General features: G+C 39.3%; 2 protein-coding genes and 1 pseudogene across 5 annotated transcripts in view; all 3 read left to right on the top strand.

Moving 5' to 3' along the window:
- Positions 1–2,420, top strand: part of LOC101411077 (leptin receptor) — a 115,890-nt gene extending 113,470 nt beyond the window's left edge. For all 4 annotated transcript variants that reach the window (XR_009187187.2, XM_058303424.2, XM_058303425.2 and 1 more), the window contains one exon: positions 208–2,420. Coding sequence is in view for 3 of the 4 variants with exons in the window: in XM_058303424.2 (XP_058159407.1) it covers positions 208–225 (18 nt within the window). In the remaining variant the exon portion in view is untranslated. The remainder of the gene's footprint in view (positions 1–207) is intronic.
- On the top strand, positions 561–4,153 carry LOC131279746 (leptin receptor-like). Its single transcript, XM_058303427.2, has 2 exons — positions 561–650; positions 3,187–4,153. The coding sequence occupies exons 1-2, from the start codon at positions 561–563 to the stop codon at positions 4,012–4,014; spliced, it is 918 nt and encodes a 305-aa protein (XP_058159410.2). The 3' UTR covers positions 4,015–4,153.
- Positions 4,154–11,239: 7,086 nt separating this feature from the next.
- On the top strand, positions 11,240–13,955 carry LOC101434083 (single-strand DNA endonuclease ASTE1-like; annotated as a pseudogene).
- Positions 13,956–14,796: the final 841 nt, after the last annotated feature.

Here is a 14,796-nt window from a genome sequence, read left to right as displayed (position 1 = left end):
AATTAAGACTGTCCTTAGGGTGTTATATGAAGGTGTCTGTTATGAAAAAGAGAGGCCAAGTTGGTGCAAAATTTTTCTCTTTCCTAGGAAGATGTATTATTGTAACATAACACTAGGATTTATAGTCCAGAAGCCATGCCTGACAGAAAATATGTTTGAAGTCTTTTGTTTTTTGCTTTCTTATTTTGTTTTATTTTATTTAAACAGAGAACGGACATTCTTTGAAGTCTAATCATGATCACTGCAGATGAACCCAATATACCAACTTCCCAACATTCCATAGAGTATTAGAAGATTTTTACATTTTGAAGAAGGGGAGCAAATCTAAAAAATAATTTTGGATGAATTATTGAGAATATGGTGGGATTATGTTGATTTAGAACTTAACGTACAGGTGTAAATTTGGGGTCAAGATAAAGGTCTGTGTTCAGTTCAGTTTGGATATATAATTAATTTTCAGATCACTTAAGTAAAAGATTAGTGTTCAGAATTTTGTGACTTGGGATTTATTGTTCATTTGGTCATAAACATTAAAAAATGTTATGACTGTTGCTGTCATCATGTATTTGTTAGATATCATAAAGTATATCATAGATAAGAATTGTTACAAAGCTGCAAATGCTGACACCCAGCTTTCAAATGCAGTGACTGTAAGCACCAGAGAGATACTTGGACAACACACATGATACTCTGCAGTGGGACTTTTGATTTATGATTTGATGTCCAAATTCTTCAGTCTTATATTCTATTAGAGACACTTTAGCCTATAAATTGATTGTCTTGTAGCTTTTATCTATATCTAGCTTTGGTCAGCCTGGAAATCTAAATGTTCAATAGCCTTGAACATACCAACTTTCATTTCAGTTCAAAGAAAGCCAGAAGTTGTGGTTTGTGCTGGTCACAGGCCTGTGGAATTTACAGTTCATATCAGGATGACCTTACATTGTCTAGGTCAGATTGACCAGAGGAGAAAAGATCGTCAGTCTCCAACCAACTCTCCTTGTGAAACTCTTGCCTAATTCTAAATTATTTTTACTGAACCACCCAAGACTTTTGGCAGGCAAGGAAGTGGGCAGTGATGCAAGAAAGGGAAACTCTTTGAAGCTTTTAGAAATAGTTCATGGTGAGGACAAGACTTTTCTCCCTGGGAAAAGACCATCTATTTACCCTATGAATTTAGTATACTAAATAAACTGTGTTGGTCACATTCAAGCCAAACCCAAACCTCTGTTTGATGAACCCAAATAATATTTTACTTTAGCATATATATGGACCACATGTGTTTGGATTTTACTCATAATTTCAAAAGAGAAAGCAAAACTAGAAAATGGAAAGATTGTGTCCTTTTCCCCATTCATTGACTATCAACATGTTTTGGAATGTAAAATCTAAGTGTGAAATTATGAAAGGATATTCTTTAATTCCCACAGGCTGAATGCATATTTATATGTGCCACAGCTAAAATTAGATTATTTTTAATGAACATACTTTTAATAAAAGTTTATGACTCATGATAAAATATATTACAGTAAAATATGGGTATGTGATTTATTATTATTAGTGAAATTGTCCACTGAATTCATTTGATGACTTGTACCTTATTTGGTTTCAACTAATAAGCTACCAATTAGGAAGTTTTAGAAAGCATGAAATACATCAAACACATCACTTGAAGAACACATGAGAACTTCACTGCATGCTATGAACTATTTGTATGTAATTTTTGTTTTCATATCAATGGTATATAATTCATTTATTTGGTCATCTTAATTTCTATATTCATTTACATTTTATGACTGTTCAATGCCTATATGGTAGAAACCTTAAGAAAAAACCAAAATAAATATTTGAAGGAAATTATAAAACTAACATAGATTTTTCAGAAAGAAAATAGAAAAAGAAACAATTTTCTCTCCATAAATTGCTCATAAAGTGACAGAAAAAGTTGTATTAACACAGTGCTTATCTTTTTAATATCTATATGTCTATTCCATTATTTGATATATTTATTGTTTTGTGATTCTAATCACTAATATATTTCATTTAGAGTTCAAAACTGTGCTCAATTAATTGTAATCTTATCTGTAATACATTTGCCATTATGAAGAATAGTAGGTTGTACTGTTACTTCAGGCAATAAATCTGAATTCATTCTATTAGTTTAAGATTTGTAAAATTCAAAAGTTCAATTATATATTAATGTATGATATAGATATTGAACACATTTTCTGTAGCATTTCATTTAGTACATTTAATTTTTCAATGTAATGTATCCACAGTATTTTTTATTTTGCATCTTTTCAATGTGTTTACAGTTGTATGAGTTGAGCTTTTTACACACAGATTATTTGTTTGTAGCTGTTTGGCAGAATTTCTGTTATGATATAAGTGCCATTACTATAAAAAATATATAATGTGCATTTGTCTTGTGTTATTTGTCTTCATTTGCTTCACTCCACGTGTCCCATAGAATGGATTTTTATGAAATTATTTTTAACAAATAGTAATTTACAAGTCTTTGATCATTTCTTTCAACATCACTTTTTTTCAACAAATGAGTAGAAGTTCTATTTTTCAGATAGTTTCAAACAGTCTCAAGCAGATTCTCAGTATAATGTAGGTCAGATTCATTCTTAACAACCAGTTATAATTATTTTACCTTCATGTCACATCTTATGTCATGAAATGGTTATTTTAACTATCTTTGACAAGTTATTTGCTAATTTGAATTTATTTCAATCTGCTTTTTATTTAGAGGTTTAAATGTCCAGTTTCTGAACATTGAACTTGCTATGAAATATTAGGGATTCTTCAGATGATAGCACTTCCCAATTACAATATTACTGTTTATTGAGAATTGAGCCCTTTCAGACTATATATAACAAGGCTGTGAGGTAGGTGTTGAATGTTTTTACAGACGATAAAACTGAAAGGCAGGGAGGTTAATGTATTGCCCATGGTCATAGAATTGGAAGGACTTAAGCTGTCCTGTTCCAGTTTTAAACACTATCTTATACTGCCTCTTTGCTATGATTTTTGAAATATCTGTTTCACTCTCAGATTAGTTAATTTGTGGTTGACTTATTTCCCTTATATTAACTCCTACACAGTTCCTTACTTCAAACAGGCCATAGTAAAACAAGAATTTCAATGTAATTGAACTTTAAAATGTGTCTTTTCTTTTAGCCAGAAACATTTGAGCATCTTTTTACCAAGCATACAGAATCAGTGACATTTGGTCCTCTTCTTTTGGAGCCTGAAACCATTTCAGAAGATATCAGTGTTGATATGTCATGGAAAAATAAAGATGAGATGACGTCAACAACTATGGTTTCTGTGCTTTTGACAACTGCAGATCTGCAAAAAGGTTCTGTTTGTACTAGTGGCCTTTGCAACAGTACCAACTTCTCTGAGGCAGAAAGCACCAAGATAACCTGTGAGAATGGAAGCCAGAGACAGCCTTCTGTTAAATATGCCACACTTGTCAGCAACTCTGTATCAGGTGAAATTGCTGAAGAGCAAGGGCTTTTAAATAGCTCAGTAAGCAAGTGCTTCTCTAGCAAAAATTCTCTATTGAAGAATTTTTCCTCCAATAGCTCTTGGGAGATAGAGACGCAGGCATTTTTTATTCTATCAGATCAGCATCCCAACATAAAATCACCAAGCCTTACCTTATCAGAGGGATTTGATGAACTTTTGAAACTGGAGGGAAATTTCCCTGAAGAAGATAATGATGAAAGGTCTATCTATTATTTAGGGGTTACCTCAATCAAAAAAAGAGAAAGTGATATATTTTTGACTGAAGAGTCAAGAGTTTTGTGCCCATTCCCACCCCACAATTTATTCACTGACATCAGGATTCTTCAGGATAGTTGCTCACACTTTGTAGAAAATAATTTCAATTTAGGAAGTTCTGTTAAGAAGGCTTTTGTATCTTACATGCCTCAATTTCAGGCTTGTTCCACTCAGACTCAGAAGATAATGGAAAACAAGATGTGTGACCTGACTGCCTAATTTCACTTAAGAACGCTTTTAGCTTTATGTCATAATGAATCATAGGAAGTGTAATATATCTCATTAGTTGTGGATAAGAGAGAGAAAAGAAAACTGTCAAGAGTTGAATTTGAAAATGATTGTTCCAAAATAAATGGCATCTGTAATATAGAGAAAAATGTGCGAAAACATTCATCTAATGATTGATTTTGAGTTTTCCACAATGGGAAAGGGCTCCAGTTGTGTTTTGTGAACATTAGATCTGTGCAGACAGAGCTAATCTGGATTATGTCTACATTTGATAGAAGACTTCAAATTAAGTCTTGTGAGCTGGAATTGTCAATACAGGAGTATTGTCTTTGAGTTGTCTTTGGTTTACACTAATTTACACACTCACACATTATATGCCTAAAACGTATCCTTGTGCACTTTTACAAGTATGCGATGTGTTTGTATTTGTGCTAACGGACTGTGATTTGGAGTTATTTCAATTCGGCAAACTTGCCTTGAGGACTTACTGTGCAGTAAGCACTCTACCCATTGAAGATAGAGGATTTAGCCCTGGTCTGAGGAGATGTACCTGTGATAATTAAACCAATCATTACACATCAAATCTAAGATATGTACCATAAAATTAAACCACCTCTTAAAATGTCAACATCCATAGCAACTATTTTGATGACACAAGTACTTTTGAAAACATACTTATTCTCGTCTATAAAAGATGTTTAAATGCTCAGTTTTTGCTACAGTTATGCTGCCAAATGTCTGTATATCTCTGAAGTCATTGTCTTCCCACATACCCACATCCATAGACACTCTTCTTTTTTCTATTTTATTGAGCATTCTATCTATATTTACACCAACATCTGTGCTAAGACTTTACAAACTTTAACTCAATATTACAATAATTGTATGAAATATATACTACTATTATATCCCTTTTAAAGATTAGGATATTAAATAACTTGTCCAGGGTCACAGAGTTAGTGGGTAATGGAACCAAAGTTCAGATTTAAACCCATACTTTTTAAATTGTCACTGATTGTGTCTCAATCAATACCGTATATTGTCCTTAATTTTTAACAAGCTGGTTTGTAATCAAATAAAATTTAAGTAGAAAGATGCTTGATGAAAAATTAAGTGAGAATTAGATCTCATCGTTGCTCTTAAAGACTTAAAATTAATGCAGAAGTTAAATGCTTTTACCCCAGCTTTTGGTGTGATAAGAAAATGCAATAACAGCATTTTGGACAATAAACTAAAAACTGTGCAGAAATATATTTTCAACAGCCAGAAGAAAGAATTTCAAATTTTAACTGTCAAAAATAAATAGTTTAGTGCTCAAAAATGTGCCTGCAGTTGCTAAACGTCACCAGAGTTGCATATTTAGAGTGAGAGAGGATGCTGTGGATTTTACTGTTATCCCAAATAAGTCTTACACCTCATCTCTATTCCATTTGAGGGCATATGATAAGAGTAGTTCTAAACAATGGCAATGATTTCAGACCCTAGTTGAAAGATATCTTTTCATACTTCATGAGCATTTGCAACTCAAAAATCAAAACTGTTTCATGTCATAAGTACTGTTGAGATATAGCAGGATCTCATGGACTCAACTGATAACTTTCTACAAGAAAAAGGTAGAGGGACCAAACCAACTCACTGAAAATTACTGTGGTATGGAAGGCTTAGTTCTATTCAAAGATAATTGGAGGGCGGCGGACTTGGCCCAGTGGTTAGGGTGTCCGTCTACCACATGGGAGATCCACAGTTCAAACCCCGGGCCTCCTTGACCCATTTGCAACTGGCCCACGCGCAGTGCTGATGCGCGCAAGGGTGCCGCCCCACGTAGGGGTGTCCTCTGCATAGGGGAGCCCCACGTGCAAGGAGTGTGCCCCACGCGCAAGGAGTGTGCCCCACGCACAAGGAGTGTGCCCCGTAAGGAGAGCCGCCCAGCGTGAAAGAAAGTGCAGCCTGCCCAGGAATGGCGCTGCACACACGGAGAGCTGACACAACAAGATGACGCAACAAAAAGAAACACAGATTCCCGGTGCTGCTGATAAGGATAGAAGCGGACAAAGAAGTTGCAGCAAATAGACACAGAACAGACAACCGGGAGAGGGGGGAGAGGGGAGAGAAATAAATAAATAAATTAAAAAAAAAAAAAAAAGGAGAAGATTTTGGATTGGTTTAGAGATTCAGTAACATGAAATAAAGTATTACCTGTATCAACTTTTAGTAAAATTGGCCATTTCCATTTTTAACACTTTCTCATAGAATATAAATGTTTAATTGAGGGTATAGTATAGATGAGATAGAAAATTAAATTTTAGGGAAGTAGTTTTGGCTCAACTGATAGAGCATCACCTATCACATGGGAAGTTCAGGTTTCAAACCCGGGACCTCCTGACCCCTGTGGTGAGCTGGCCAACGCGCAGTGCTGATGCGCATAAGGAGTGCCATGCCATGCAGGGGTGTCCCCCACATAAGGGAGCCCCACGCGCAAGGAGTGCACCCCATATGGAGAGCTGCCCTACGCAAAAAATGTGCAGCCTGCCCAGGAGTGGCGCTGCACACACAGAGCTGACACAGCAAGATGACGTGACAAACTGAGACACAGATTCCCGGTGCTGCTGACAAGAATGCAAGCACACAAAGAACACACAGTGAATGGACAGAGCAGACAATGGCAAGGGGGGGGGGGGGGTGGGGAGGCGGGGCAAAAATGGGAAATTTTTTTTTAAATCTTAAAAAAATAATAAATTTGCTCACTTTGCATGTAACTGGAAATTAGCCATCTAGCTTGAGCAGTGAGAGTCAACATTCTTCTGTGGTCTAGAACCCAGAAGAAGAGGAAACAGAAACCAATAGATGTACCAATTAGGCCAATGATATGCCATGCGGTGTATACCTGATGAAATTCAGAAATCCCAGACCACTGCATTGCTGCAGGTCTAGGTCAGAGGAATTTAGTGATAGTCTATTAACCTGAGATTATTGATGCCAACTGGATACAGCTTCCATTTTTAAAAGATGCCACTTCAAAAATGAAATCCTAGTGACTTTTTCATGGGGAGGCTGAATTGGTATAGCTTTGTCTACAGTATATATAGATTTTTGAGGCTATTTATTGTCAGTAGGCTTGGGCTCTAATTTTCTCATTTGAATGTTCATTTCACTATACATATTAATATTTTATAGGGTTCTTATGAAAAGCCTTTGCCATTAGTGAATATTTTTATAAAATGTAAGGAAAATTTAGACTATTTTACACTTTAGAACAGTCAGATACTCTCCATTTCTTCCCAGAATTTTTGTAAAAACTTGAAAGAGGGAGGAGCTGATATATCAGTTTTGTATTTTAAAAATTAAATCTGGAATTTTGAATTTTCATCTCAAGGGCTTAAATTACAGTGAAAGCTATTAATCAGTTTCTCTAAATCTCAAAGAAAAGAAATTCAGTAATTAATAATATGAACTATGGTTTCATGTTTAAACAGATTGTTTAAAGGTAAATCATTTGACAGGGTTACTGTGATTTTAGGTTTCCTAGCTTAAAACCCCAAGAACAAAGATGAAGAAAAAAGACTGAGACACACTTATCACTAAGAATAGGGTCCTTCTGTTGGAGCCCTATGTTCCCAATTAGTGAGAGCCTCATTTTGACAAGAGGAATGAAAACATATTCTTTTATTTTTAAAGAGTGCTCAATAGTCAAAGGATATGCACAAATTTCCCAAACCTGTGGGAGAGCCTGGACCCAGTATAAGGTCCTATGATCCTAAACATGACATTCTTCTATCCTCTCTCATCCTTTTTCAATTAAACCAACTGCTTCTTTTCAAATATCAAACATATGGTCACAATCCTTTAGGAATATCCATATTGATGCTCAAAAGTGGAAGGCAGATAAACTTTCTCCACAAATTGGTAGCAGATTCCAAAGCTACTTTGGTTGCCACGGAATACAGAATAGGCTGTGAGAGTTGTAGAGAATTGCTGTGCATACTGGGCTCACATGTGGAGTTAGTCAACATGCTGAATGGATCCAGACATGCCACAATCACAAAGTTCTGTACACTGGGTTGAAAAAAAGACCACCTGAAGTCTTTAAAAGATAATTGTTCTACTTTTCATCTTTCAAGAGACATGCTGATGGTAATTTGAGAAACAGTCTCAAATTGTAAAATTGCAAAATTAATATTGTCCACTCTATTGCCATTAAAGTGAACTGCATGTGATTTTAAAAAATCAAACATAGCTAACAAAAAATGAAAAGAGCTATCTATAAAGGGAAACTAGACAATTTAATAATTTTACTCTTTCTTGAACTAGTTTAAAACATTAAAGCACTCCTGTAGCTAGCAAAAGTGTTGGGGGAGCAACTGAAAATACAAAAGGGTGTATTAGAACTGACATAGTTACATGTATTTGTATGAGCATCAAGAAATGATTTCCATGTATTTTTATATTGACTGTGTTATTTTTATATGAAGTTTACCAACCAATTGTTATTTTAGAAAGCTGCTGAAGATGCCTATTTTTCAAAATTAACTTTACTTAAGAGACACAAATTTAAATTTAATTTTATGTGGCTCTTTGACAGGATATTTTAAATAATACTGTTCATTCAAAATACCTGGTACTGAGAAAGAATTCGGCAGATAAATAATTTTGTAGTGAAAAATTATACTTACATTGTGGTATTGTTACCTTTTAAACTTGTCATGAAGTGTTTGGCCTGCAGTTAACACTTTCTCTTTAGTTACAGTTAGTGTATTAATAAATATTCTAGACATAAGTGCCAAGATGTGTATCATTAATTGTTCTACATGATTTAATTCTCTTTTATGTCCCTGAAGTTATAGAGAAAACTGTGTAAATTATGACTGAATATTTCCATCCTTTTTACCATTATGAATAATCATCATTGTCAGAATTTTGAGAGATAGAATGTCCAAATAGAATTGTCATGAATTTAAGTTATTTTAAGATTATTTTATCCATTGTACAACCTCCACTTTCAGCAAATATTTGAAAATATAAAGAAATAGGGTGAGATGCCTGTCAAACTGTAACGCAGGTGTCCTAAGGTGAACTCAGGGGGGACAGAAACCTCCCATGGAGTAGAAGGGCAAAAGCTCACTTGATCTTGATTTTCAGTACCAATACAGACCATGAAAGTGGGGCCTCACACTCCTTCTGACCTTTTGGATTTTAAGCAGGAGGTGTCAGAAAAGTTACCACAGGGATACCTGGCTGGTGGCAGCCAAGCGTTCATAGCAACATTGATTTTTGATCCTTCCATGTCTGCTCTTCCTATCATTGTGAAGCAAAATTCAGCAAGGGTTGGATTGTTCACCCCCTAATAGGAAACGTGAGCTGGGTTTAGACCATCATAAGACAGGTTAGCGTTATCCTACTGAAGTGTTGTTGCCATGGTAATCCTGCTAGTACAAGAGGAACCCCAGGTTCAGACATTTGGTGTGTGTGCTTGGCTGAGGAGCCAAAGCAGCGATGCTACTATCTGTGGGAACATGATCGAACGCCTCTAAGTCAGAATCCTGCCCAGGGGGAACGATACAGCAGCTCCATGGAGCTTCTGGTGGCCGGTCTCCCCGATCCCGCTGTGCATCATCCCCACAAGTGCAGTGCTCCCGCCTCCGGTCTGGACGGGTCTGGTGCAGAGAGCCCTGGGAAATGGGATGCAGCGGGAAAGGGAGTCACCCCCTCACCTATCACGCACTGCATGTTCCTGGGGCGCCTGGTCCCAAGCCACTCCTAGAGGACCTGCTTCTGGGTCAGGGTTTCACATGTAGCAGAGCAGCTCCCTCACTGCGCTCTACTGAAGGTCAGTTCTTGACACAAGGGTTTGGGGGGAAGAAAAGAATTTAAAAAAGGAAATAATCCTTGTAGATTATGTAAATAGTTATCAATTTTTTTACCATTGTTAGCCTTTGACTATCATAAAGATTTCACAAACAATACTTTTTATTTGGAAGAGGTCTGAAAAAATATTTACACTCACGTTCCTTCTTTTACAGTTACCCTCTATGGTACTTAAGAGATCATCCCACAACAAATTTCTGCGGCTGCACTTTAGCCACTTGTCATGGAAGAGTACTCATTTTCATCATCAAGCGCTCTTTAGTTTGCCCTTTTAGTTCCTTAAGAAATCTTGAGAAAGGCGCGGGCGACGCGGGAACGGCTCTGGACCCGAGCGGCCTTTCCCGCGCGGCCTTCGCAGCGCCCCAGGCGCCGGGCGCGGGGGGGACGCGGGGCGGGCGCCGCACGTGGGGGCAGCGGGAGGAGCAGCTGCTGCGCCGCGAGGCGGGCTGTGAGGCCGGGCGCGACGTGGAGGCCCTCCGCCAAGCCTTCCATGCCTCTCCCCTTTTGAACAACTCCCCTGTAGAAGGTTGCCCTCCTTGTTCTAGGATGAGTAGACACCATTTCTGCGCGCAAGCGCCTTTCCTAGACAAACTGGTATAGAAAACATACTAACAGGGTAAGGTGCTACAGAGGCAAGGCCCGGGCTAGGGTGAGGTGGGTTCGAGCAGAAAGTAAGACGTCAAAAAAGCACTCCGTAATCAAGATATATAGATTTTAATGCAATATTTTAAAAAATAAAAGTGCGAACATTCCTAGTTGACAAAAGGCCATGAATTTTAAAATAGAGACAGGCTCGATAACAGTGCTAGCTGAGACGTTGGTGCCCGAGGCAAAGGAGAGAGCCATAAAACCGATCCTGTGGCTAACAGGATGGAGAAGGGAGCGATGGTATTGCCACATATGCAAAGACAAGATTTGAAGAGTCCCTGGTCGAGTGAAACCAGTGAGTTGGGTTCTTGGAGGCATGGAGCAGTTTTCCTCCCCAAAACTATGCCAATTAAGCGGACCCCACAAGACCAAGGCTTGAAAGAGTTCCCAGATGATCCTGATAATAAAAAAGAAAAACTAGATCCATAACCGAAGTCCAATGCTTTCTGGTTTATGAGTTTGATAAAGACACCATTTTTTAAAGTTTGAAAGTTTTATTTTGACCCTACAAAACAAATCCTCTGTGTTGTAAAGTGGTGAGTAACTCCGTATTAAAAGCAAGTCTAGAAGTAGGTGGGTCAGTAATGGACTTGGATTCATTCAGAGTCAGCAGCAGCCTCTACCACTTTCCAAAAGTCAACCCCCCTGAAATCATTGTATTTGTGCCTTGTAATATATGCACACGGAAAGCAGAAGAGAATGAAAAAGCACTCAGCTGTCTGTGTTGCCGGAAGATACAGGCAGTTCTTCAGACTGTTATCATGGGTGTCCGAGAACTCATGAATTTTGTGAAAGATAGAAGTAATGAGTTCTTCACTGATTTGAAGTTGCGGGACACAAAAATTATCATAGATGGCTATGCTCCTTTCCCCCGGCTTTACTTCAATTCAAACTTAGAGCTACGATATGGAGGGGACTATGATTCCTTTACAGACATTGTACAGAAATTCTTTGAATCGCTGTTTGCTTGTAACATACGTCCATATGTTGTATTAGATGGAGGATGTGACATTTCAGATAAAAGGATCGAGCTTGAGAGAAGATCCAGATGGCTCATTCCCTTTCTGCCAGTGGGGCTGGGTATGTGTGTCCCTTACTCCTAAGGGAAGTGTTTATACAGGTTTATTTATTTATTTATTTATTTTTAAAATTTATTTCTTTCCCCCCCTCTCCTCCCAGTTGTCTGCTCCCTGTGTGTTCTTTTGTGACCGCTCCTATCCTTATCAGTGGCACCGGGAATCTGTGTTTCTTTTTGTTGTGTCATCTTGTTGTGTCAGCTCTCCGTGTGTGTGGTGCCATTCTCGGGCACACTGCACTTTCTTTTGCCCTGGCGGCTCTCCTTATGGGGCACGCTCCTTGCCCATGGGGCTCCCCTATGAGGGGACACCCCTGCGTGGCAGGGCACTCCTTGCGCGCATCAGCACTGTACATGGGCCAGCTGCACACGGGTCAAGGAGACCCGGGGTTTGAACCTCGGACCTCCCATGTGGTAGACAGACGCCCTAACCACTGGGCCAAGTCCGCTTCCCTATACAGGTTTTGACCAGGTTATAAGTATGTTTTGTCTAGTGCTTTTCAGAAACAGATCGAGACATTATGACACTTGCTAATCATTGGAATTGGCCCATAATATCTTCAGATAGTGATTTTGGATTTTTGACCTGAAAGCTGGGTTTTGCCCACTGAATGGCTTTCCGTGGAGAAATGTGAATGCTGTGAAGGACACATGAGACTACTATATCCCTGCCAGGTGTTTTTCTCTTGATGCATTCTGCCATCACTTCAGCAATATGAACAAGGCTCTCCTACCTCTCTTTGCAGTGCTCTGTGGAAATGACCGTATCAATCTGCCTTTCATGGAGACATTCTTAAGTAAAGTACGCCTTCCTCTTGGAGGTACCAGTGCCAAGGGAAGGAGACACCACCAAGTTCTGGGCTTCTGAACTGGTTGTCTCAGTTTGCTGACCCCTCAGAAGCGCTAGATAATGTTCTTAATCATCTCCCAAAAAAGGATCGAGACAGTGTTAAGGAACTTCTCTGCTGTTCCATGAGGAATACCAGTGGTCCCAGGCAAAGCTGCAGGACTTCTTCCAGTCTGGGACCTATGTCTGCCCAGATGCTTTGAACCTGGGCCTGCCTGAATGGGTCCTGGTAGCTCTGGCCAGAGGCCAGCTGCCTCCTTTCCTCAGCGATGCTTTGGTGCCAGTCTTCACACACAGGTGGAAAACATGCAGCAGCCTAACACTGACAGAATCGCCCAGCCCATCGGGCAGACCATCTATGGGCTGCTTTTGAATGCTGACCCCCACCTGGAAGACGTACCCTGGAGTGCATTGCCTCAGCCTCTAGCTTTCAGTGAAATGGAGAGGGTTAATAAAAATATCCCAACCTCCATCACCGATGCAGTAGAACTGCCCAAGGATCACTCTGACCTAAGCAAATTGGCCAAGCTTTCCTCAGTAAAGTGGCAGATGCTTCTGTTAGAAACCCTGAAGGTGAAACAGGCTCTCCTGGACCCAGTCCCTACTTCCCTGAAGTTGACTACTGCTGTAAGCTGCTACTGGTTGCAGCACACAGAGGCCAAGGCAAAGCTGCATCATCTACAAGCCTTGCTGCTGGGGAGGCTGATGGGGCCCCTGCATGCCATAGTCAACAGCCCTCATAAAGAACTGTGGGGCAATGGTGCTGAGATGCTATATGAAGAGTTCCACAGAGTGAAGGAGCAGAAACGGCCCAATGGAGAGTGGAGCTGGACACGGCGCATGTCTTCTGTCAGTGGCAGTGCTGTCTCCAGATGGGGCTGTACCTCAATCAGCTGCTGTCCAGGCCTCTCCCAGAGCCAGATTTAAGCCAACTGTATAGTGGAAGCCTGGTGCATGGTCTGTGCCAGCAGCTGCTGACAGCGACCTCTGCAGAAAGTATCCTGAGCGCATGTCCCAAGGCCAAGCAGCTTTATGAGGACTTCTTCACTGCCATGAGACCCTATGTCCCTCCTGAATCATTCCTAACAAAGGGCAAATTCCGCTCAAAAAAAAAAAAAAGACAAAAGAAACAAGCTGCCGCCTGGCCACAGAACTGAGTGGGAACACCCCGAGATGCCAGGGGTGGGTATGAGGAAAGCAGTTGTTTGGGGCTGTTAATGGTTGAAAACTTCGAGGAACACACTGAGGCCTCTGAGCAGGAATAAGCTCAATCTGCAACCAAATGCATAATTCTGACTTAAAATGTTCCTGTTAGTTTCCTCCAATTAACTTTTTTCTCTGGGACTAAACTGTTAGGGGAGCAATGTTGTAAAAGAGGATCTTTGAACTCCAAGGTATTTTATATTCTACACTTTTTTTAATTTAAAGATTTATTTTTTATTTTTCTCCCCTTCCCCCCGCCCCAGTTGTCTGCTCTCTGTGTCCATTTGCTGTGTGTTCTTCTGTGTCCACTTGTATTCTTGTCAGTGGCACCAGGAATCTGTGTCTCTTTTCGTTGCATCATCTTGCTGTGTCAGCAATCCGTGTGTGTGGCGCCACTCCTGGGCAGGCTGCACATTTTTTTTGCTCTGGGCAGCTCTCCTTACAGGGTGCACTCCTAGTGCATGGAACTCCCCTACGTGGGGGACACCCCTGCGTGGCATCAGCACTGCGCATGAGCCAGCTCACCATATGGGTCAGGAGGCCCTGGGTTTGAACCCTGGACCTCCATGTGGTAGACTGACACTCTATCTGTTGAGCCAAATCCACTTTCCTTGTATTCTACTTTTATTAAATACAACCTGGTTTAGAAATTTCTGTATTTTAACTTCTTCTCATGATCTATATAAGTTAATAATCTGTTACCTTTCAATTGCAGCAACTCAGCTATGTTTTTAAAAAGAGCAGGCATCCTCATGTATGAATGATATAGTTCAATAAAAAAATATATATAAAGAAATCTTGAATAATAGTGATTTATGAACATATATTTTGTCCCTAAGGTTTTTAGCAATTTGAAATTTTACCAAAATTTGAGATACCAACCAGAAATGTTCTCCTGCCTTTTAATTTAAAATGTAAATATAAGAAATGCACAGGTTAAATACCAAACTGTCCACAGAAATATAAAATCAAAAGTGAAAGTTTCCTTTTACTCCCAGCTCTTAGTTCCTATTCTCCCCCACATGTCTGTTAATATTACATCACGTCTTCTAAAAGTTTTATACGAGTGGTATCATACCCTGCTTGATGTTTTGAAATTACCCCTTTCCTTGAATATATCATGGTGATATTTCCATAT

Source organism: Dasypus novemcinctus, chromosome 9 (genome assembly GCF_030445035.2).
Source record: "Dasypus novemcinctus isolate mDasNov1 chromosome 9, mDasNov1.1.hap2, whole genome shotgun sequence".
NCBI lineage: Eukaryota > Metazoa > Chordata > Mammalia > Cingulata > Dasypodidae > Dasypus > Dasypus novemcinctus.
This window is presented reverse-complemented; position numbering and strand designations above follow the sequence as displayed.

Bases quoted from the DNA above. Each gene is read 5' to 3' on its own strand.
- LOC131279746 (XM_058303427.2), top strand. From the start codon at position 561: ATGTATTTGTTAGATATCATAAAGTATATCATAGATAAGAATTGTTAC. The intron at 651-3,186 runs GTAAGCACCAGA...CTTTTCTTTTAG, and splicing joins AGCTTTCAAATGCAGTGACT to CCAGAAACATTTGAGCATCT.